The sequence below is a fragment of the Amborella trichopoda genome, chromosome 7, assembly GCF_054954075.1.
Source record: "Amborella trichopoda isolate Santa Cruz 75 chromosome 7, AtrichopodaSantaCruz75HAP2 v2.0, whole genome shotgun sequence".
NCBI lineage: Eukaryota > Viridiplantae > Streptophyta > Magnoliopsida > Amborellales > Amborellaceae > Amborella > Amborella trichopoda.
The window spans coordinates 43,610,891-43,636,774 of NC_142342.1; the positions used below are offsets into that span (position 1 = coordinate 43,610,891).

General features: G+C 32.1%; 1 protein-coding gene and 2 non-coding genes across 5 annotated transcripts; 2 read left to right on the forward strand and 1 right to left on the reverse strand.

Annotated features, from left to right (window-relative positions):
• The first annotated feature begins 8,611 nt into the window (after nucleotides 1-8,611).
• Nucleotides 8,612-8,704, forward strand: LOC148781457 (small nucleolar RNA snoR26). The gene has a single exon (XR_016060067.1). It is a non-coding gene; the product is annotated as a small nucleolar RNA snoR26 (small nucleolar RNA).
• Nucleotides 8,705-8,812: 108 nt separating this feature from the next.
• On the forward strand, nucleotides 8,813-8,894 carry LOC148781458 (small nucleolar RNA snoR27). Its single transcript, XR_016060066.1, has one exon. It is a non-coding gene; the product is annotated as a small nucleolar RNA snoR27 (small nucleolar RNA).
• A 3,559-nt stretch (nucleotides 8,895-12,453) lies between these two features.
• LOC18423102 (acyl-UDP-N-acetylglucosamine O-acyltransferase) lies at nucleotides 12,454-16,401 on the reverse strand. 3 transcript variants are annotated; one of them, XM_088871556.1, is made up of 6 exons: nucleotides 15,899-16,401; nucleotides 15,599-15,788; nucleotides 14,150-15,199; nucleotides 13,583-13,825; nucleotides 12,905-13,024; nucleotides 12,454-12,824 (listed from the first exon to the last, which is right to left on the reverse strand). In XM_088871556.1, the coding sequence occupies exons 2-6, from the start codon at nucleotides 15,611-15,613 to the stop codon at nucleotides 12,765-12,767; spliced, it is 1,488 nt and encodes a 495-aa protein (XP_088727682.1). In that variant the 5' UTR covers nucleotides 15,614-15,788; nucleotides 15,899-16,401; the 3' UTR covers nucleotides 12,454-12,764. The 3 variants fall into 3 exon arrangements, with proteins under 3 accessions (XP_088727682.1, XP_088727683.1, XP_006827777.1); XM_088871557.1 differs by having other exon boundaries at nucleotides 14,150-15,323; XM_006827714.4 differs by having other exon boundaries at nucleotides 14,150-15,333.
• Nucleotides 16,402-25,884: the final 9,483 nt, after the last annotated feature.

Sequence of the window (25,884 nt, forward strand, 5' to 3'; positions counted from 1 at the left end):
AACCTTATGATTGAACATCTCGCCTTTGATCATGAAGTTGTGAAAAAAAATACGAGTTTAAGTTTTGAAAATAGTGTATATTGCAATACATTTACTAAACTTGTCATTTCACCTTAAAAGTAAGCGTTTGCGGATTCATAAGATGTTGAAAATATTTTCAACTGTTCACTGTTGGAGATTGATTTTGAAGCCATCATGGAGATTTTTTATGCCGGAAGTGCTTTCCGGATAATAATTTGAGGTGTGGCTTTATTTTGTTGCCATAAAAACTATGCCTTACAGAAATTGCATCCTTTATCATTGGGCACGTTTGTTTGGTGTAAAAAGATTTTTCAAAAGATATTTTTATGAGAAAACATGTGGTAAGTGTGGGAATATTTTCACATAAATTAACAGTCAATTAGTGTAAAAATATGTACGAGGGTCAATAGGTGTGAAGATACTCTCAGACCTAATCACATGAGAGAATTTTTTCACATAAAAATATTTCACAATAAATATTTTTCCACAAACCAAATTCCAAGAAAAAAATATTTTTATGTCGTCGAGCATACATTTGCATCTCAAAGGCGTTACATAAAGGAAAAGGTTTTTATAGAGCCGAGGCTCTAAACAATCAAATTTAAACCTACTTCAAAAATTTCACTAGAAGTGGTTGTTTTGATGTTCAGATATTTTCAAATTGATCATCTCGAAATCAAAAAAGCATGGACATGAGAAAAAAATAGATTTCAAGTTTTGGAAATAGTGTATTTTGTAACACATATTTGGACCGTCAATTTTAAGTTTTCATAGATCTTTTAGTCTACAATGTTTTTAAGGCTTTAAACTTTATAAATAACTATAGAAACATATTTTAAGACTATCACAAAGATTTTCAATATTAAAACCACATTTTTCCATACTATTTGAAGCTAGGCTCTAATTTGATTGTTTAGAACCTAGGCTCTACACTAACCTCACCCTTACATACATCTTTAAGATGGATATAGAGTGTCCCTCCCAAAAAGAAAACAATCAACTTTTAAAAATATTTTATCAAATATTTATTTTTTTTAGCTTTTAAAAGTTAATGATTTCCATGCTAGATATTATGTATGCTTAAAAATTTAAGTTCAAAATCTATCTCAAAAAACTAATCATAAAGGGGGATTATTTCTACATATGAGTCCTGGTACTCATAAAAATCATGCCCTTTGTTCAAAATTTAGAATCCATCTTAAAAATAAAGGATTCCGAAAAGGGAACGGAGGCAACCTTATACAAACCACACCCTTCTTGGATATTAGGACATAGATATCATTTTAGGGTGAGGTTTATATAAGATGTCAACCTTATACTGTTTCTTTAAGAAACACACATCTCAAAACCATTCCGAAGGATGTAGTTTTGGTACTAGAATGCCTTATAATGACACAAAAACTATTATCACATCTAATTATAAAATTTAAAGCTACAAAAATGATATATAATGATAAGATCTATAAATAATTAAAATTTTTTAAAATGATAAGTCTAAATAATACATTACAAGATGTACTATTTTTGTAGTTTTAAATCTTTTTTATTTCCTTATCTGTTGAAATTATCAATTTGAGGGTTTTTTTATTTTTTTAAGCATCTTAAAAACTTTTTTGAAGGGTTTTGAAGTGCGCATTAATATAAGTTTGACACTATATATATATTTTTTACGCTTTCTTTTTTGCATGTAATGCCTATATTTTTTTGTTGTAAAATGATTCCGTGCTCACCTAGGAGCATACTATACATTTTCTTCCCCTGATAAAACCCTAGGTGTATTTAGAGGTCTCTACATTGTGGAATTAACCTCTTAAAGCCAGCATCTAACATAATAAAAAATAAAAATACAAAAAAAATCGTATTTTCTATATGCTTGGAAAAATAATAACATCCCATAATTGTACAATGATACTCCAATTTCTGGACAGTGAGTTCCAAGTGTTAAAAAACCCAAAACACAAATTTTTTTTATTTTTTATAATCATCTAGTGATTCTTAAATGGATATGAAAAATTTATACAAAAAAAAATCCTCCCAAGTTGAATAGAATAAATGTACAATATGCTCCCATGGTAGTATATTTCTTTTACTAAAGTAAGTCGCCATCGGAGGTTACATCCCACAATTGTACGTAGTGATTAAGTAATCTGGTCTGATTGAGGTAAACTCAAAATGATTTTGGACCTAATTAAGTCTCATTTTCTTTTATTTTTTTACAAATAATTAAGTCTCATTTTCTTTTCTTTTTTTTTAAAAAAACTTTTTTATATATATAATTTTGTTTCCATATTCCCTAGTCCGACTCAAAGGTACGTAAGTCGGACCAAGTGACTCAAGCTCCAAAAACTCTGTTCACATTTATATTTGCCTTCCTAAACCCTGATTTCACGTCCTTAAAAATGCTCCTGACGAAGATTTTAGCCGAGGGAGTAATATATATATATATATATATATATATATATATATATGAATGGAAAAAGTTTATAGAGACAATCAACTTTGAACCTATCTCAAAATTTTCACTAGAAGAAGCTGTTTTGATGCCCAAATATCTTCAAATTTGTCATCTCGACATCAAGATGCATGGACACGAAAAAAAAATGGATTTCAAGTTTTGGATATAGTGTCTTTTGTAACGCAATTTTAGACCGTCAAATTTTAAGATTTTCATAAATCTATCGATCTACACTATATTTGAAACTTTAAATTCTATAAATAAATATGAAAATATATTTTAAGATTATCATAAAGATTTTCAATAATAAAACCACATTTCTCGATACTATTTATATATATATATATATATAAAAGGGAAAACTCAAACTCAAATTGCATGAAGAAGACGTGGTACTTTTGAGAACAAAATGCGAAGTGTCTGCTTCTAAAGAATACCTTATTCTTGCTTGAAGGTAATGCCTCATGAAAATAATTTACCTAAGTTCTTTAAACAAATTAGATAAATATAGTTTTATATGGAAAGCTACAATAAAAGGGAGACATTCCTAATATTTAGGTTCTATCAAGCATAGGCATTATTCAAAGCCTAAATCCCTTCTCATGGTACAACTTGATGTTTATTACTTCTATCTAATATAACAAATCACTCTTTTTCCCTTTCTTTCTTCTTTTTTTTTTCTATTTTTTTATAGTTGAGTTGTATGAATCGAACTTGGGATATAGCATTGCTAATGTCAGTTGAAAATGAAGTAAAATCAATACTTAAATAATATATAATTCCTTGAACATCAATTCTATTAAGACAATAAAGGGTCAAATTCGAAATGAAGATATTTGAGAAAATTAGATGTGGCACCAATAAGCGATAAGATGAGAAAGAACATACTTGAATGGATTGGCCATGTATGGTGCATACCCAATACAACACTTGTTAAGAGTTGAGTTAGTTTAAATCGAAGGATAAAAAAAGACAAGATGTAGGCTCAAAAAGACATGGTTAGAAGCAATGATAAAATATACATAGATTTATGGCCTCATTGATGGTATGACCCATAATAGAGCAGAATGACGAACTAGGATTCATGTTAACTGACCCCAATTAGTTGAAAAAAAAACTTTGACGTTGTTGATGATCAAATTATGCATGTTTAACATGTAAACACTTTATTGCATTTTATTACTTTGGAGCAATGGTTTAAAAAGCGGATCGGTGACCCCGATTGGGCACCTCAAAAATCGATCCTGATCGGGAATCGGTGGCATTAAAGCTTAAAAAATATCCGAAAAAATTATTAAAATTCATTATAAATGTTGTTTTTTAAGAATCCAATAAGAAATGAGGGTACTACATTATTAACTTTCATTTTTTTCATCAATTTGTGAATATTGAGATGCTCTTTCCCTGTATAAACTTAAGTATTAAATTTGCATCACATAAAAGAAAAATCATAAAATTATCATGGATAAAATATATAATTATACATGGACTATAGTAAAGAGTAGACCAAATCAATGAAAGAATGACAATTAAAATCTCGTTTTGGCGAAAAACCCTAATCCGCTAAAAAAACCCAAATTATTACAGCCTAACTAACTATAATCCAAAATTATTACAACCTAACTAATTATAATATTGTATACTGAAATTTAGTTTATATTTTATAATTATTTTATTAGATAAATAATAACAAATTAAAAATATTTTATAATATTATCTAATTTGAAATGTGTTATTGACAAATGTAATAAAAATAATACATTACATGATTTATAATGTAAAAATTAATAAATAAAATAAAAGATTTGGTTATCAATGTAAAAATTAATAAAATACGTGCAAATTTTGGAAATAACACTTTAATTTATTATATGCCCAAGGGGGAACAAAAGTTAGCTCAAGAAGGGATAAACTATTTTATGGCCCAAGCGAGGATTCGAAGTTGAGAAGTTAAAGCAAGTAACATTAGTGATAACCATCATGCCTCTTTAGCATATATGTTTAAAATTGCCTACTAATAGCATATATTTACATTCTGTTTTTTTCATTTAATGATGTTTGGGAATTATCCCACATCGAAGGATGAGTATTCAAATATGCTATATAAATAACTATGTAATTGGAAAATAAACACAAGTGTGAAAACACTAGGGCATCTGTGTATGTGTGCATGTGCATGTCACACGTGTGGCACATGCGAGCGTGGTGTGTGTGGCACGTGTGGGAATGTGTACCGCTCGTGTCACTCGTGTGGGAGTGGTGCGTATCGCATGCGTGATGCGTACACACGTGTAAAGGTGCTTTTGAGGCTAGAACGGAGAGGGAACCGGCTAGAACCGAGAGGGAACCGGCTAGAACCGAGAGGGAACCGGGTGGGAACCGCTAGAACCGGGAGAAAACTGTAGTGCCATCATACGATGGACCTTAGATGGCTTTGTTTTATGGCTCACAACATTAATGACCTAAGTCCAGGAACAAAGAGTCAAAATAGCCATCATAAGATGGTCTTTAGACTCCTTCTGTTTCAAGCAGTGGTTTAAAAAACGAATCGGTGATTCGGATCGAATATCTCAAAAACTAATTCGAATTGGCCAATCGATGATTCGGATCGAGAACAGGCCGAATCGCTCGAATTAAGCCTTAAAAAAATTCAAAAAAATTATTAAAATTCATTATAAATGTTGTTTTTTAGGAATCCAATAAGAAATTGGGGTACTACATTATTAACTTTCATTGTTTTTATCAATTTATGAATATTGAGATGTTCTTTCCCTGTATGAACTTATATTGACAATTAAATTTGCATCACACAAAATAAATCATAGAATTATCATGGATTAAGTATATAATCATATATGGACTTCAATAAAGAGCTAACTAAATCGATGAAAATTTGGCCACTAAAATCTTGAATTGGCGGAAAACCCTAATCCTCTAAAAAAACCTAAATTATTACAACCTAACTAACTATAATATTATATACCAATAATTTTTTATATTTATTTTATTATATAAATAATAACAAATCCAAAATATTTTATAATACAATCTAATTAAAAATGTATTATTGACAATTGTAAGAAAAATAGTATACTACATGATTTATAATACAAAAATTAATAAATAAAATAAAATATTTGGTTATCAATGTAGAAATTATTAAAATGCCTATTATTTTTCTTTAATTTTTTAGGTTTCTAAAATAAATTAGTGGAAAAGATTGTTAATAGAAAGAGAGATATTTCAAATGGCCTCATTGTATGAATTGTATCTTTAAATTAATATTACTAAATTTATGTTAAAGACCAAAATGTTATAAAAATAAAAAATATAATTAGACCATTTATTCCTAGGTTGTATTAAGAAATACCTTTTATTTTTTTGATAAGAAATACTTATTGTGTTATTTGTTTTTTTTTTTTACAAATAAAATATGATGCTTGTTGATTATATATATATATTTTTTTGACAAAAGAAGAAGATGTTGTACTACATTTTTTTTTGCTTGTTGTATTATTTTTTATTTTTATTTACAAGAAAAATAAAAAAATGATGCTGCCAAAGTACATTTTATTTTTTTATGCCTTTTGTTTTATTTTTTTGCAAGAAATACTTGTTACATTACCTTGTATTTTTTTTACAAGAAAAATAAAAAAGCGTTGTATTATATTTTTTATCTTTATCTTGAAAAGCCTTTTATTTTATTTTTTTTCTATTTTTTTACAACAGTATTTTCTGCATTTGTTTATTTTTTGACAACAAAAATAAACAAGGACGCGCGGGGTTCGAACTCTAAACGTCCACCGAAAATTCAGGGTTGTCAACTACCACCGCTACATCGCCTAATGTGATTTATTAGCTTCTATAATAATATATATTCAATTGTCTTGCTTAAATGTTTTTTTGTAGGAATTATCTCACATCGAAGGATGAGCGTCGCTTTGTTCACTATAAAGTCATGTGTACTAGATATTCAACTGTGCGTGTAGAAAAGTGAGGGGGCAGACATGTTAGGTGAGTTACCATGTGTGGAGGATTTTAGGTACCATGTGTTGCTCCAGTGAGGCGACCATGAGGAGGCCACATGTAAACCCAAAAATTTAGGTGAGACTCACGATTCACTATTGGGAATCACCCAATTCTCTCTGGACACGGGCGATTCTCGATTTTATATTGGAACCGGCTCGGTAGCAGATGATTCTCAAGTCAAACCGGGCGAGTCCGGCTCGACTCGGCAAGTTTTCAAACCCTGGTTTCAAGGCTCACAACATTAATGACTTAAGTCCAATAACAAACACGCAAATTCAAGTGTCATAATTTGCTATCACATGGCACAAGGAGGTCATAATAACTCTTGTTCATTCGATTTCAAATCGAGTGGTTGTAATGTGTCTTTGACTGGACTCATAATTTAAAGAAAAATTTATTAAACTTCGTGACACAACTTAAGCTATCGAATTTGACATCTAATAGCTAAGAATATTTGTAAAAAAAAAAAAAAGAAAAAGAAAAAAAAGGTCTATAGTATAGAATTAATAGCTAAGAATAATTGTGACCTATTTGTAAAAAAAAAAAAAAGATCTATGGTATAAAATTGCTGACTAAAAGAAAAAATGTACAAAGAAATTATTTACTTTTATTATAAAGAGGTCATAATTACTCTTATCCGAATTCAAATCGAGTGGTTGTAAGTGTGTCTTTGACTGGACTCAAAAAATGTAAACTTCATGACACACCTTAAGCTATCTAATTTAACATCTAATGGGTAAAGATAATTGTGACTTCCTTGTAATAAAGATAAATGGTATTATAACATACAATCCCTTGGTAAAAATAAATGCTACTTCCATTATATATTAAAGAGAAACTTTTCTATTGGCCATTGGCTCTAAAAACCTCACAGATGACCTCCCTCTCTCGTACGTACTATTTTGAATGTATGGTCCGGATGGCTTTTTGTCATGAGTTAAACCTATGACAGTTTCATCTTGATCTAATGGCTTAAAAGTATTTTATTTTTAATTTTCTTTTTACAAATCATATTGGCATCAAATTTGACCATAGTCAGTGGTCATAAAACCATCTTTAGATGAACATGGACCATAGATTTTGGGCATCAATACCCTGCTCCATACTAATATGGGAATGTATACAATAATACCATTTTTATTTTATATGAGGAGGTCACACGGTCATCATTGACCAATAAATTTGAAATCGAGTGGTTGAAAATGTGTCATTGTTTAGATGCGAAGTCCAAACTACTTTTCTTTGAATGTTGTGACATATTTTCATAAATTAGATTTTACATTAATGATTAAAAATGATTGTAACTTCCTCGTACAAAAACTAATAATATATGTGTGTGAATGTGTGAAACATTTTATGAATAAGATTGATACCATGATCCTTGCAAGGATAGTATTCAAGTGACCTTCCCCTATATTTCCACTCTTGAGTTGAGCAATGGGCTAGGCAGCCGACTCCTGCTTTAAAAAACTAAGTCCTGGGCCACAAATTATGGCCCCCAACGCCGGGCTATGTCTAGTGCCAAAATCCTCTCTTTTTATTTTTTCGCTGTTCCCCTTTATTTTTTATGTTGTTTTTATTTTATTTCTTTTTGACCCGACCGGGCCATGTTCTAATAAGGGGAAGGCCGGGCTTGGGCGGGCCATATGGAGCCGAGGCCGGGTCCAAGGCTGGCCCAGTCCAAACACAACGCGTTGCCACCCAACAACTAATGCACCACAAGAGAGTTTTTTGGGTGAATCACCGCAAGAGAGTTTTACTTATTTTTTCCTCTGGGTGAAACCACCACACAAGAGTTGATCAGCTGTGGGACCACAGCTCATCACCACCGTCCATGTTTTCCATGGGCGGCCGATGTTTAATCCACTATAAATTTTCCCTTGTACCTATTACAAACCCTAGAAAGGCTTATAAATTCCCAAAACCCCTCCACTCTGGTTTCTCTCTCCCTTCTCACTGGGTTGTGACTCATTTAGGGTTACTTTCTCTCCCCCTCCACAACATGAGGTCTCTCTGTCTCTCTCTCTAAATAATTCACTCTCTCTCTCTCTCTCTAAATAATTCACTCTCTCTCTCTCTCGCTCTCTCTCTCTCTAGGATTAAACAAGAGCATCAGTGATGAATATCTCCTATTTGTTATCCTTGCACTTTGATATCCCATGAAGAAATCTTGAGGGGAAGAAAAGATCTGAGATGCTTCCTCTTTCATCTTTTTCATTTTTCTTCCATAATTTTCTCTCTATAAAATTTCTCTCCTAATTTCTTTTTGTCTGTAGATTGTTTAATTTTTAATCAAGGGCAATTTTTGTGGGATCTATGATGTTATATTGAACTGCGTTATCTGTCTGCAAATTCCTTGAGGAAGACTTGTAATAAGCTGAGATCCTGATTTATTTGTTTATATAATTATTTTGTATTATTCTATATACATATTTTGGGTTTATTTTGTAGGTTTTTTATCTCTACTTTTTGGGGTGTGTAAATATTTTGATTTATCATTTCTTTTCTACTAAACCTTGTTATTTTAGTTTTTATGTTTTTGTGAGACTGTAGTGTAATCCCACTCTGGAAGTGATGGAGCTTGTTTTCCTCTCTCTCTCTAAAATCTCAATTTCTTCATCATTTAACTTCTTTCATTTCAATGGATGATGAAGACCTTAGGGCACATCTGTTTTGTGTGAAAAAATTTATTCATCTGGTTAAATATGAGAATATTTTCACACTAGTTTCTAATTTCGAGTGAATTTTTTCACTCAAAAATATGATAAGTAAATAGGAAGTACATTATACTATGGTCTTATTGTAAAATTCTTATCTATTGTAAAATACTTATATCCAATCGAGATTTTTTTCATGTAGAAATATGATAAATAAATACGAAAAAATTTCTTTTCATCTTTGAGTTTGGTCAATTGAATAAATGCATCCACCTAATTTTGGTCAAGATTAATTGTGATCATTTTGTATTAAAAATAAATTATTTGAATATATACTTTTCCTATAGACAAACTTTAGAGGGACTATTTCATATGGCCTTTCGGCAAGAGTAGTTTAAGTCCCTAAATATGTAGATCTTATCGTAAAAGAAGTTACATGGAAAATTCAGCCCATTTTATCATACAACTGTAGGGTGACATTTTTAGTGTGCATGTTTTAGCTTCTTTTTAGAGCAATTTAGGCAAACATCAACTAAAAGTTTGGTTTTTTAAAAATACCCTAAATCCTCATGTTATTACACCTATGCCTAATTTATTCATAACTTGAAAAGTTAATGATATTGCCCTACTTTGGCTTTGCGAATCCAAAATTGAACATTTATGTACACCTAACTTGTGAGGTATGCAATGAGAGTATTTTTGGGATTTGAAAATCAGAAGTATTTTAGTTGAGCAAATATTTGAAAACTTGAAATTCTAAAAGCGTATTTGCAAAGCCCAATTTATGGGAGAGAAAGGGATCTCCCATTTTCCATCGAAAAGGGCGGACTTCCAAAAATGAGCTTGTTTTAATGTTAAAAAATAGGGCATGTGGAAGGGCATGGGATGCTGCCCTTCCAAAATCTCTTTGTTCTCAAATGTGGAAGTGAGATGTTCTACTCCGACCTCGAAAATCTCCCTGATATCAAACATCTCCTAAAGTTTTTTCCGTTAGAACTTAAAAAATTTCAAAGTATTTGCCGGACTAAAATACTTTGAATTTTCAGGTTCCAAAGTATTTACTTAATTAAAATACTTTATATTTTTAAATCTAAGGTATCCTTAAGGCTCTTTACAATATAAATGCCAAACTTTGAATTCTCAAAATTTGAAGTGCGGCAATATCATTATTTTTAAACTTTGAATTCTCAAAACTTGAAGTGGGGCTATATCATTATTTTTGATAAATTGCGATCAATTTGGGTACAAAATTTATAGAAATTTTTAATGACTTTAGGAGGATATGTTGCACTTCATCTCCATATCCTACTAAATTGAAGAAAAAATGAATGTTGTACTTAATATTTCTTGAAGTTTAATCATGCAAGATGGGTTTTTGTCACCTATTTAATTGGAGATTCTGAGGGCTTAAACAAAGTGGACGTCATCGTAACAGCAGAACAGACTTTGGGCATTTTGATGATTTAACTTCACTTTTTTTTTGTTCTTTTGGACACGGTTTTTATGAGTCCATGTAAAAATGAGTCACCTCTTAAAACTCTAATTTTGAGATGGATTTTTGGACTTAATTTTTAAGAACATAATATAAAAAGGGAGAGTTTTTTTTGCTTCTTCTATCGCATAAAACTTATAAACTCCCTTTTATCCAACCGTCCATTTTGAATTGAAGGCTAAGATTACCCCAATAACAATGTCACGTCTCTATACCATTTTATTTTAAATTTTTTTTTTATAAACCATTTTGACACCAAATTTTGGATGTCCATTCTTCTATTAAACTCGTACTAGCGAAAAATATAAAAAAAATATTTTAAATAAAATAAAATGATCAAAATACTCTTGAAAGTTTCAAAAGGTATTTTGATTATTATATTTTATTGAAAAATTATTTTTAATATTTTTATAAATGCACGATAATGAGAAGATGACACGTACCAAATTTCATATTCATACAATTTGTATAAAAAAAAATTAAAAATAAAATACTTTGAAACGTCGGATCTAAGATCAAACGGTGAGTAGCACTCTTAATCAAAATTGGACAGCCGGATGGTAAGGGGATGATAGAACTTTTATGTTGTAGAGGAAGTATAGAAACATTTTCCATAATAAAATATATATTAATAGGGCAAGTTTTCTATGCTTCCCCTACAGCATAAAACTTATATACTTCCCTTTATCCAACCGCCCATTCTGAATGGAAGGCTAAGATTGCCCCAATCACAATGTCACGTCTTTATACTATTTTATTTTTAATTTTTTTTTTATAAACTATTTTGACACCAAATTTTGGATGTCCAATCCTCTATTAAACACACACTAGCGAAAAATATATATATAAAAAAATTTCCAATAAAATATAATGACCAAAATACCCCTAAAAGTTTCAATACGTATTTTAGTCATTATATTTTATCGAAAAATTATTTTTAATATTTTTATAGGTGCGCCCCAATGAGAAGATGACATGTACCAAATTTCATATTAATACAACTTGTATATAAAAAAAAAACTAAAAATAAAATACTTTGAGATGTCGAATCTAAGAGCAAACGGTGAGTGGCTCTCTTGATCAAAATTGGACGGCTAATGGTAGGGCAATGATAGTTCTTCTATGTTGTAGGGGAAGTATAGAAACATTTTCCATATAAATAACATAAATATATAAGGAAGATACTACAAAACGCCTATAGACGAAAATGAACAATGATGACGCTTACCCTCATCACCTTTCAAACTTCATTGCACGATCACAATTGTCCGGTAGTGTTTCAATTTTCATTTTGTTTTACTAATCGAAATGATCTGAAATTTGGAGCGTCTGTACATCTTAGTGAGACACACCTAATAAAAAAATATGAAAAAAATAATTCGTAAAATATAAATTAACCAAAATACCCCCATAAATATTTTGTTGTATTTTAATCAATTTATATTTTACGAATTATTTTTTTCATATTTTTATTAGATGTGTCTTACTAAGATGCATACACGCTCTTAATTTCAAGTAATTTAAATTTATAAAAAAAAAAATTGAAAATTGAAACACTACCGAACAAATGTGACTATGCAGTTTGGATGGTGATGAGTATAAACAAAATCACTGTTCATTTTCGCCTATATGCATTGGCCAGAGTTTTCCAATATATATATACACATACGAATATGCATGCATTTATATACAGACAACCACTTTCTTTTCACATATTAGAACCATAATGGATTTTTCAGTTGCCCACTACTTATGTAACTTGATGCATGCATCAAGTAGATTGAGTCGACAAAAAAGTAAGTTTCGAAGACTACGATTTCCATTGCCTCCATTGAACATCAATACGTCGTCGTGTTATGTTAACCATGATTAGCACACTCTGCAACTCTACACCACTTTGTACATCATGCATGTACACAATTAGAGAGCACAATGCACAGTACTACAGTAAACATGAATGTACAGAATTAGAGAGCACAATGCACACTACTATGGTACAACAGCATGTACACAACTAAAGAGTCGAAAGTTCCTACCCACATGGGAAATCTAATAATTGCCACCAGAACCAGAGAATCACATTATTCGGCGATCTTCAAACAATTCCCACTCAAAGACTCTCCTCGTCAGCTCGATAGAAGCACAACAATTTTTGAGGAATCACACTCTCCTGCAAAAGTGAAAAAAAGTAAATATATCTATACATAATTGGTCGAATGACTCTAAGATTTGAGAGGTCAAACAACAAACCTGACCATCTTCTGTGGAGTCCTTTTTGAAACAAAGACCTGTGGAGCATCCCTGAAGAGGTTCGGGATGTGCCATATATGCTTTGTGTGATTCAACCGTTTTTAATAACCAAAGGAACATCTGAAATTATAGCCAAGCAGAAACATATGCAAAATTAAAGATAAGACACAAAATAGTGCAAGTTCGATATTACCAAGTATACTACAATCCTGCAAGATTACCATTTAAACATTTCTTAGTACTTTGTGAGCTCTTTAGAAACTAGCCGAGTTCTCACGAGCTACACCCTGAACAACTTTCTTAAAGGAAAAAAGGTTGAGCCAGTGGGAGTTACCCATATATCACCAGTGTACCTTAAGCTACTCTTCAGCATCATTCTACTAATGAATAGCCAAGGAATGTCTTTTTACCCAACAAAAAGAGACATAGCAAAGGAATCAAAAACTTTTTTCAATTCTTAAACAGTAGAAGCTTTGAAAAATGTTAATCGTCAATTTTTCAGGCTTTTCGGGAACTCCAAACGAAATGTGGAGTGCTTTGACCCTCATTTCAAAAATTCTTTCCCACATTTAAAAACTACTAATATTTTTAATATCCCAGAAGTTACCGAAAATCATGGTCGTAATGTCAAATTGAAGATTCCTAAATGAATACCACGTAGTTCCTGGGACAACAAACCTGATGCAGAGGAAATCTTGGAGCCTCCAGCTTTCCCTCTTGAATCTCTAGACCAGTGCCTTGGCATTCTGGGCAGAATACACGCGAAATTTGTGAACTCAAAGACTCATTTCCTTTTGCCTTCCTCTTTCCTCTGCCCCTCTTTGGGCTAGGTTTCACACCACATGATTGACCAGCTATTATCTCAGATTCGCATAAAAGAAGCCAATGTGTGAGACAGGACACGTGAAATAGATGAAATGCCTGCAATTCCATTGATAAAAAAATAACTGGATAGCAATAAAGGCCAAGAACTGATTTGTACTTGTTCAAAATACACACACACACACAGACATAGCGAGAGAGAGAGAGAGAGAGAGAGAGAGAGAGAGAGAGAGTCCATAATAGTAATGATCGAAACAAAGTTTTTGTGTATGGATGCAAAATTCCATTACAAAAAAGAAATACCCAATACCAATAATGGATAAAAATCACCATAGAGCATGTTGAGAACCAATAAAGGAATAAAGGGAAAGAATCCGCAACAATGATGGAAAATAAAGATTGGCTGGGTCATAGAAGACTTACCCCACTAGTGTTCCTACTGCTGCAAGCAAAATATCCACTCTTCTTATTCAAAAGGGTTGCAACATCTCTACCAGGCAGCATCTGTAACTTGCAAATCCCACATGTTCTCTCCGCCAAGAGCAGCTTCTTTTTCCTTAATTCTCGTCTTTGAGCTTTTCTTGAAATAGACCTTGAGCATTTCAACAAATCATTGCACTGTGTAGCCGTAAATGCATCACTAGCCTGACATATTTGCTTATTATATAATTCTCCGTCACTGAATACAGAGGTCTCCTTCACTGAAGAATGACAGGCATCATCAATTCTTCCCTTTTTTGATCCATGATTTTCAGAATTCTCTGATTCTGACCAAGAATTCAAGGCTAACATTGGGTCAGGATCATCCACAATCTCCTCCCTACCCAAATTGTCGGAGTAAGAGAAAACCATAATACCATAATCGCATATTAACTTCTGCTTCGAGAAATCCTCAGTTCCCAACCAAACACACCATATTTTGCTAATACTCCCAGTATCTTCTTTGATCCTCAACCCAACGTCCCCAAACCCAATAGGCCGAATCCCTAATTGAGAAATTTCATCCTCAGATAAGACGCCAGGAACCACCATAGAATAACTATCAAATTCTTTGAGTACTATCACTTTAGAGCATTCATCTTGTTTGCTCAAAGTCAATTTCAACTTCTTATTCTCGATATTGAAGGTTTCATTGTGCATGATGGGTATCGTCAGTTCTTGTTTTTTGCTACACCACTCACTAAAGAAAAGAATACCATCATTAAAAGGCCAAGGATTGGACTGAAGGAGGGTATGCTGTGCCAAAGCATACCTCTTAGAGTGGAGGTTTCCTTTTAGGTGATCGAACAATGAATTCTCAGTATAACAAGTAGCAAGGCAGAAGGTGCAAAAGAAGATCACACGCTTCCCTGATTCTCTAAGCTCAATGCCACAATACCCTAATCGCCGAACCTCTCGAAGAACAGCTCGGCTCGCAGCTTCTTGAAGACTGCAATCCCGAGTCTTTGGAAACCCTAATTCCTTCCCTGACATCTTAAACCAGATTTTGATAAAACTTAACCCCACACATTGATGCCAATTACAAAAATAAAACCTAAGAAATTACAAAATCTTCCTCCTTATGTTCTTTTCTGGTGTTGGGTCACCTTCTCTATGCCTGTTAAATCCTAAAATATGAATAAAAAGAAAATTTTAGGAAATTGTTTGGTAACTTTTCTTGAATGCTGTTACAGTCTAACAAATAATCCTTTACTCAACCAATGTGTTTTGTGATATCTGGTTAAAACCTATCGAAAATTCAAGTATCACACTTTCCTGCACTCTATTCATCATTCAAAACATTATAAATGACTAAATAAAGAGCTATCTGAGCACAAGTGACCTGAAAGAGAACAAGCGAAAAGCTCAAACACTCGAGTGTTATAAAATCACCTTCTTATCTTGCATTGAAATCGGTTAAATCCTTTGAAACACCTACACAGATTTATTCACTAAGACACTTCGATGCCATTCTCTGCACTCTGAAACTGCTTTGATGCCATGACCCTCCTCGAGTCTTGATGGGTCAAATCCACAAATGGTTAGGACTTTCCATCTTTCCACATTCTTGAGAGTTGAAAACCTAGCAAGAAAGCCAAGAAATTTGAAATTAGCAGCGCCAAAAGCAAAATTCTCCATAAATAGCAACCATTTGAAATTTATACAATATAAATGCTCAAAGCTCTAACTCACCCAGGTTTCTGAAAACGCTCCAACTCCACAATGAACTTCACAAAGGAGATGGAAGAAAATCCTTTCCCTCTCCAAGAATGAAACCCCGAAGGAAAAACCTCAAGAAATTCCACCCTCTAATTCCAACTAAACCGTACAAATCTCCTCCAGTTTTTACAGTCAAATCTCCACCCTAGAAATCAAACCAACCTCCGAACTCTCTAAACCTCCCAAACCCTGATGCCCCCAAACCCCAAAACTCTATTCACCACCTGAAAAGCTTAGAATTCTCTCAAACCCAAATTCTCGAAAACCCTAGACCTGCAATCGCGCCCTGAACATATACAACTCGTGGGGTCCCTCAAAAACCCTATAGAAGCTCCAGTTGCCGGTCGCTGATACATGAAGGCACACTGAAACCCTAGAAAACACACTCTGGTTGAGAGAACAGACATCAATTCAGAGGAGGAAACTCAGATCTCAGAGAAAAATCGAAGCCTATTCTCCTCTCTTTACAACTGATCAAACGAAATTTGGATTGGTTTTTATATTATTAAATGCATCACATGTATACACACCTGAAGGTAGTTAGAACTTAGAAGATCTTGGTATATATTCGCACCTGTAAATTTAGTAATTACACCCGTACATAGCTCTTGGAAAGGCCAAGGGATAGACCCGATCCTGATCCGGGTATAGGTCCAAATCTTGGACTCGAATATTATTGAGATTTAGGTCACGTAATGTTTTTTTGGCTCGGGTATGGCCCTGTGAATTTGGGCCCGACCTATTGCCACGTTTATCGATAACGCAGAGGCTTTTCGGAAAACAAAAACCTGACTTTAAAATCTAGTATGAAAAATACCTCGAAAAAACCTAGATGGCTCTCACAAATATGTGAACACTTGAAAATGGACTAATAGTATGTATTATTTTTAGGGTCCGAAACTTTTTTTTCTTTTTTCGTCCATAATGTTAAGGTCGAGATAATTGATTTGAAGGTTTTCTAACCCTAGGAGTTTTTATTTAATTTTGAGATGAAGTTTTACTTTTCTTCATGAAACCGATTATTTTAACTTTTTTCTATTTTAGTTTCTATAAGGCCCGGTCTTTTGAAAAAAGGTAAAGCCTCACCGTAAAACCTAGTATAATAAACACTTTGGGCATGAAAAATACCTACAGTGGCTCTAAAATCTATTTTTACTCTTTGTGATGAAATTTGGAAGTAAAAAATGGATACAAAGTTTTAAAATAAAAGGCCTAGATAAGCTGTAACAATATACATTATGTTTAGGGCTCGAAGGATAGTTCTAGTGATTATAGAATGTTCTAAAAAATGGTGAGCTTAGTCGCCAGGTCTTGGGGGAAGTTCTTATAGTGATGTGTGAGTATCATGAATGCTATTTTAATTTTTTCAAGTTATTTCTCTCATTAGAATGAATTGATGTCATTTTTTTTTTCCTTCGGTTTAGAGCCTTCAAATACAAAACCATATTGCTAATAACTTATTATTTCATACATACAAAGTCTGAAAAATTTTGTTTTGAACTTTGAGTTTGGTCAATTGCACATCAACCTTTTTATAAATCGGTTGTGAGAGAAATTAAGACTTTGAGTTTGGTTAATTGCACATCAACCCTTTTATAAATAGGTTATGAGAGAAATTAATTGAGACTTGTGCACATCCACCTTTTATAAATAGTTTGTCTCACAAGAAATAGACCTCGAGAGAAGTACTATTTCTAATAAAAGAAATTAATTAAGACATGTTCTCTTTGTAGGAGATGTGCCATTAACCATGTTCAAAGTTCAAAGTTTTTCCTCCTGCTTGAATGTGTCAGATTTCACATTTGATAACTAGGAGTGACACTAAAAACAATTTAATAGTACGAAATATGTTTGTACATGCTAATCCTTGAAATAATGATTCATCTATCTCAATCTTGTTTTATTTTTGTAATGGGATTGTTTGCAAAGATATCATTTATCTTTTGTACATAAAAGTCATAATCATTTGTGTCCTTCAAATTTCAAAATGGGTAGTTGTAAGAGTATCATTGAATAGTTATAAAGATTAAAAAAAAAATTCTCGAATTTTGTAATTCACTCCAAGCATTCCAATTCGACTTCAGTAGGAATGATCGTGACCTCCATTTAACAAAAATAAAAGTTCTCTTTATCAGCAATCCGTTTTGCTATGTAGAGTTTAACCCTTCATTCTTCACACACCAGACGTATGAAAAGCACAATTGGAGTCGGTAAGTCTCAATCTCTCTCTACTACTTGCACTTTCAAAAGAATCGGTTGAATTCAGAAATAGATTAGTTGAATATACACAAGATAAATCTACAAATTTTCTACAAAACGTGAACTTATTTATTGTACAAGAAGAAGTCTCAATAAAAACTACTATATTTTTATGTAAGGAAAAAGTTTATATAAGATTGGGCCCCAAATAATCAAATTAAGGTGCACCCCAAAAATTCACTAGAAGAGGTTGTTTCAAAGCTAAAAAGCCCTCAATTCGATCATCTCGGCGTCGAGATGTATGGATATGAGAAAAAATAGATTTCAAGTTATGGGGCATCTTGTAATGTATTATTTAGACCATTAATTTTCAAGAATTTTAAGCGTTTATATATCTGCTCGATCTATACTATTTTTAAACCTCTAAGTTTTATAAATAGAGAAGAAAATAAATTTTTAAGCCATCACATAGAATTTTTATATTAAAACAACATGCATCGGCACTATTTGAAGGTGTGCCTTACTTTGATTGTTTAAGATCTCGAGGTATAAAAGCTAAGCACGTGCTAAAAAATATGGTTATGGTGTTGGAAATCCTAACAATGGCCTAAAAATGGATTTTCATACCTAATTACAAAATCGAAAGCTCCATAAATAGCGTAGACAGGCAAATCTATAACACTTAAGATTTCGAAAATAGCCGGTTTAGATAATATATTATAAGAATTTTTTTTAGGACTTAAAACAGTCTTTTATTCATTTATTTTTTATATAAATACATTCTTGAGGTCGAGATAATTGATTGCTGGGTTTTTTAATGTCGGCTATGTTTAAAATAAAGGGATCAATGACCCGGAATGCCTATCCAAAAGATCGATCTGGATCAGCGAATTGGTGGTCCGGATCAGCAACCAAGCCCAGCGAATCAATCAATAAAAACAATAGAAAAAAGTGAAAGGTAGAGCTAGATAGTTCCCTAACAGAAGCCCGAAATATAATGGGAACGGTAATATAATGGGAACCAAACCGTTCCCACTTTTTCCCAATTCGGATTGGGCAATGGCATTTTTAGAACTGTGGATGTAGGAGCAACATTTTTCAATGAATCTATGAGCTGCACTTTACTAAGGTTAATGCCTTATATAAAATTTTCTTATAATCATTGCGGAAAAAGTTTATATAGAGCCGAGGTTCTAAACAATTAAATTAAAACCCACCTCAAAAGTTTCACCAGAAGAGGTTGTTTTGATGCTCAAATATCCTCAAATTGATCATCTCGACATCAAGACAATGGCCATGGCCAGAAAGAAAAAATGGATTTCAAGTTTTTGAAAAAACTCATCTTGTAATGCATTTTTGGACCGTCAATTTTCAAGTTTTCATAGATCTACTCAATCTACACAATGTTTGTAACTTTAAATTTTATAATTAAAAATTAAAATATTTTAAGGCTATTACAAAGACTTCTAGTATTGAAACCACATTTGACAATATTATTTGAAAGTGTGCTTTATTTTGATTGTTTAGCGCCTCGGCTCTATACAAACAAACATCACCCATATTAAAAAGATCCTACAATATTAAATAGGGATGTTATACTCTATTGACATTTCCCTTTAAAAGAAAATCACCATCTTTCTTGGCCATGAGATGTAAATCAGGCAGCAAGAATTGTCTCATAAAGTTCACTTTTTTTACTCTTTTTTAATTTTTTTTAAAATTTGATCGCAGCCAGTGGCACTTTGAGCCACCCAATTTCACATCAAACGTAAAAAATCATCTTTGTGGTTTATAGTGTGCGATTTAGAAGTCATTCATTTCTTCTTGCTTAGCTTTCTTTAAGCTTTTATTTTCAGCCTTCAAATTTCCCCTTGGTATTTCTTTATGACCTTTTTCTCCCAAAACTTAAAGAAAAAAAAAAACTAAAAGTTCAAAGATATCCCAAAAATTATGTTTTAGAAGCTACAATCCACTCCTCTCTTAAATGAACTACTACAAATGTAGAGGGTGATTTAATTCAGAATTGTAACTTATAACTCAAAAAATCCAACACTTTCATAATCTACTAAATAGTTATTGAATGCCTAATATTTATTTGGGGAAAGTATTAATTCTCATGCTTACAACTTTACTACTGAAAAACACTCATCATTCTCCAAAGGAAGTTTTAATACTATGAGGCAACCTTAATTAGAAACAAAAAATAGCATGAAAGATGACCTAAATTTACTCCATTCAACTAAAATATACGATGTTATACTATTTATCAAAACACACTTAAAATTTCAATTATTCTCACTTAAGCTTGCATTCAGAAATTAAATAAAAAACAAGACATGGAATAAAGAAAATATCATACGGATTTCCAATTTCCAAACTTATTTTGCAGTAAGATTTCTTTTTTACTTTATGTACTATAATAGAAATTTTGCATACCAAATTTCATGTAAGAAGAAAAAAGAAAAGATAAAAAAGGAAAGGGATGAGGGGCACAATGATAATATTAAGAAAAGTTTAATACAGCTGCAGTAAAATAAGTTTGAAAATTGGGGTATGGAAAATACTTTTCTAATTAAATAATTCAAATTTCAATGCTTTTGATAAAATTTTCTTCTCATATGCAGTAAAGACACACCGCTAAACACCTTATTTCCATCCAACGATTAGGAGTGATCGTTATTTTCCTGTATAAGAATAACCTATTTTCCCAAACTTTGTGCCAACAAAGGCCATGGCCCCAACCATTGATTTTTTTATCTCACGGCTACGAGTAATCTTGAGATTTCGCAATATAAAAGCTATATATAGACTTCATTATCAATAAGGGAAAAGTTTATATAACGCTGAGGCTCTAAACAATCAAATTCGAGCCTATCTCAAAACTTTCACTAGAGATGTCGTTTTGAAGCTTAAATATCCTCAAATTGAACATCTAGAAATCAAAGACAAAAAAAATGGATTTCAAGTTTTGAAACAATTATATTTTGTATCGTATTTTTGGACCTTCAATTTTCAAGGTTTTTAAGTTTTTATAGATCTCTTACATTATTTTTTAAACTTTAAACTTTATAAATAAAAATAAAATTATATTTTAAGGCTATAAAAAAGATTTCCAGTATTGAAACTGTATTTCTCAACACTATTCGAAGATAGGCTCTAATTTGATTGTTTAGAGCCTAGGCTCTATACAAACAGCACCCTATCAATAATCATCGTAGCTTTTTTCTAATTCGGGTTCGTCTACACCAATCCGGATTCGGATTTTTTATGTAATTTTTCACTCTTGTTTTTTATTTACTCATTTTTCTCAATTTCTCCTAAATTTTGAATTAAAAAACGAAAAAATAAAGCATTCAAGCACAAAAAAATAAATTAAAGTGATAAGATATACATGCTAAAACAAAAAAACAAAAACCTAAAGGGAACTTATTTCACCAAGACAAATCATTAACTACAGACTAGAATTCAATAAAAAAAAAAGAAAAGAAAAGAAAAGAAACAAATCCAACCGTCGATAACTCCAAAACATCTAAAGATCTACGGTGCAGAATCTCTCTTCATCCCCTGATCCGATCCGAAGGAAACCGCATAAAAGACGGCCTTCAACTCGCCGGTAAACTGAGAAATCGCCAGAAAACATTATATTTTCGTGGGAAAACCCATTTTCCGGCGATCATTTCCTGAGGTTCCTGACCTTGTACCAGCCCTTTTTGCAGGAGTCTCCCACCACTTTCATGCCCTTCTTCAATAGGGTTTTGAGCTCTTTCGCCCTATCTTTCACCTGCCTCTCGAAGTCAGCCATGGCCGCAATCAAATTAGGGATTATAGTCTTTAGAGCGCAGAAGATTAAGGCTTGAGAAGGGATTAGGGTTTCTCTTGTTTTAGAGAGAGAGAAGAAGATTAGGGCCTAAAAAGCGATTAGGGTCTCTCTGGTTTCAGAGAGAGAGAGACGAAACTGAAAACGAAGGGGCGGAGGACTAGCTAGAGAGAGAGAAGGGTTTGAGGCATCTCTGGTTTTAGAGAGAGAGAGAAGTGAAACTGAAAAAGGGGGTAACGAGGCCTATTTTAAGGTGGGGTGACAAACAAAGTAGACGCGTGTTCGGAAGACATTGGGTGCTTAGCTGATAAGGGATTCATTCATAGTAACAGACTTTTACAGAGCGAGAATGTTTTATTTCTCATGATATTTCTACTTCATTTTAATCGTTTTTGAATTTTTAAATTTTATAATTTGATATGAAAATAGTTTTCAGATAATCATAAAAATGTTTATACAAAATTACATGTTACAATAAAATTAGGAGGCGTGTCTTAATTGGATTGTTTAGGGTTGAAACCTTATAGAAATTGCACCCTTTAAGCACCTCAAACATCCGTCGGATAATGTTGTTTCAATGTTGAAAAACCCTCTAATTGATGAAAATATATATACAAAAAGGATTTCGAGTGTTAAAAATAGTTCATCTTGCAACACATTATCTAGATCGTCTATTTTTTAAATTTTCATATGTTTATATTTCTACTTGATTTAACCATTTTTGGATTTTTAAAATTTATAATAAGATATAAAAATAGTTTGTCAGATAATTTTAAAAATTTTACACCAAAATTACACGTTATAATAAAATTTGGATGTGTGCCTTAATTAGATTGTTTAAGGTTGTAACCTTATAGAATCCACATCCTTTAGAGAAAGAGTAAAGAAAGTGGAGGTCCACCTTGTAACTAGACTGAATTTTAAGATTAGGTCCTTAGGCGTTTTTTTGTTATGACATAATTAGTTAGTAATAATTAATAATTGTTGATATCTATCCATATTAGCCATATATTTATATAAGTCTTGTATATTTTATTGAAAATATTTTTTTTTGTATTTTTCGTTAGCACGAGTTTAATAGAGGAATGGACGTCCAAAATTTGGTGTCAAAATAGTTTATAAAAAAAATTAAAAATAAATTAGTGTAGAGAAATAACATTGTGATTGAAACAATCTTAGCCCTCCATTTAGAATAGATGGTTGGATAAAGGGAAGGATAGAACTTCTATACGGTATGAGAAGCATAGAAAGCTTGCCCTATTCTTAATCACATTGAAAACAATATTTTGAGATTCTATCAGATTTGAATGCATCCCTTGTTCAATTGAGAGAGAGACTAAATAGAGGCTAAAACGATACTTAGAGAGAGAATGAGGGGGGATAGGGCACCCCAAAAATATGTTTGGATAGGTGAATCGATGGACCTGATCGCTTTGTTGTACCAAAAAAAAAGTGAATCGGAGAAAAACTACATCAAAATGATACCTAGAGAGGTAATGAGGGGGATTGGGACCGATTCCTGGGTCGGACTGAGCAATTCCATGCCAACTTGATGTTATCAATTTAGAGAGAGAGCGAGGTGACACAGTAGATGTATAAATGGTACCTATGTCGAAAAATCCTCAAATCGATTATCTCGATTTAGACAAAAATTTTAATTTTTAGAAATTGTAAATCTTATAATGCATTATCTGAGCTATGAATTTTCAATATTTTCAAGTGTTTGCAGATCTGTTCGATCTATACTATTTTTTAAACTTTAAATTTTACAACTATAGATAGTTTCAAGCCATCACAAAGATTTTACTACTAAAAAATCATCTTTCAAGCCTTGCTTTGGTCGTTTATGGGCTCAACCTTATACAAACCACATCCCAACAGTGCTTGGATTAGTTAATGGATCTTTTTATCTGTTAGAGAGACAGCCATAAAATAAATCTATATACGGCAGCTGGATTAGTTGATGGTTTTTTCCCATGATTTGTAGAGGCTCTAACCAATCAAAATGAGGCACACCTTTAAATAGTGTCGAAAAGTGTTATTTAGTTTGAGAAATCATTGTGATAGCCTGAAAATTTATTTTCATCTCTAAAAATTTGAAGATTAAAAAACGAAGTATATAGAGTAGATCTATAAATACTTGAAAAATATGTGGTATTAAGATGGAGCCACCTTGTGGCAATACCATATGACATGCATTATTTTGGTATTAACGAGGCAAAGCTTGGGGCTTTAAAGGTGGGAGTGTTCAAGTTACACCCTAACAATTCTCACTTGATTATTGAAGGGGATTCTGCTAACGTTATTGCATGGGGCATCGAGCCTGAGCATGTGCCTTGGGCTTAGACTTCTATTATGGATGAGATTATAGTAGCTCTACAGGGTAGAGAAGTAGTTTTTGGCCATATTAACAGATAGCGCAATGGAGATGCTGATCGTTTAGCCAAAGAAGGAATATCATCATAGCTCTTTGTCTTTTGCACTCCCTTCGACTTATCTTACTATTTTGTCTATTCTCAAGTTTTCTTCTCAGGAGCTTTTTCTCCTTTTATTTTTTTCTCCTCTCTGTCTTTTATTCTCTTTTTGTACCTCATCATTATTTCAATGAATTATAATTGCTATTCAAATAATAATAATAATATGCATATTTGAAAATCTGAAAATTGACAGTCTAAATAATACATTACAAAATACATTACTTTCAAGATTTTTTCATATGAAGGTCGAATCGATAGTTTTTCCAATAATAAGACAATCTCTTATAGTGAATTATTTGGGTGCGTCTTAATTTGATTATTTAGAGCCTCAACTTTATATAAACTTTCTGCTTTTCTAGAGAGAAACTAAATAAAAGCCTAAATGGTACTAGGCACTTACATTATTTGATGGATTTTTAAAGGTTGAGAGAGAGACAAAATAAAAACCTAAATTACTTAATAGCTGCTTTTTCAATTTGAGAGAGAGTGACTAAGGCCTAGTTAAAATAGTTATAGACCCGTTTTCAAGGTTTAGAGAGAGGATCAAAACAAAGGCCCACAGTGTACCTAGATTAGTTAATCTTTTTCTAAGTTTTAGAGAGAGAGAAAAAAGCGACAAAGCCTTAAACCACACCTGGATTATTTTAACAAAAAAGTTTATATAGAGGCCAGCTTTAAACAATCAAATTGTAGCCCACCACAAATATTTTAGTAGAAGAGGTGGTTTTGATACCCAAATATCTTCAAATTGATCATCTCAACATCAAGATGTATGGATATGAGAAATAGGTGATTTCAAGTTTTGGAAATAGTGTATTTTGTAACGTTTTTTTAGATCGTCAATGTTCAATATTTTCATTTTCATAGAACTGTCGATCTACACTATTTTTTATGTTTTAAACCTTATAAATAAAAATAAAAATATATTTTAAGGCTATCACAAATATTTTCATTATTAAAACCACATTTCTCGACACTATTTGAATGTAGGTTTTAACTTGTTTGTTTAGAGTTTGGGGTATATACAATCCACGCCCTTATTTTAATGGATTTTTAATTATACAAAACTTTCTTTTCTAAGTTTTAAAGAGGGAAAAAGTTTATATAAGGGTGCTACCTTATAATGTAGAACTAGAGATGCCCCTCAAAAATCCATCGGAAAAGGTAGTTTTAATATTGAAGATTGAACATCTCGACATCGAGATGTATGACTATGAAAAATAAAAAGATTTTAAGTCTCATAAATAGTGCATTTTACAATATATTATCTACACCGTCTATTTTCAAGATTTTCATATGTTTATAAATCTATTTGATTTTAACCATTTTTAAAATTTGAAATTTTATAATTAGATATAAAAATAGATTTTGAGATAATCCTAATAACATTTTACATCAAAATTATATACCATGATAAAATTTTGAATGGCATCGTACCCCTACACCTACGGAGGCCAACTGCACCC

Coding starts and splice junctions, on each gene's coding strand:
- LOC18423102 (XM_088871556.1), bottom strand. Junction 13,826..14,149: donor GCAGTAGGAACACTAGTGGG/GTAAGTCTTCTA, acceptor ATGGAATTGCAG/GCATTTCATCTATTTCACGT. Junction 13,025..13,582: donor CAAGATTTCCTCTGCATCAG/GTTTGTTGTCCC, acceptor CTATAATTTCAG/ATGTTCCTTTGGTTATTAAA.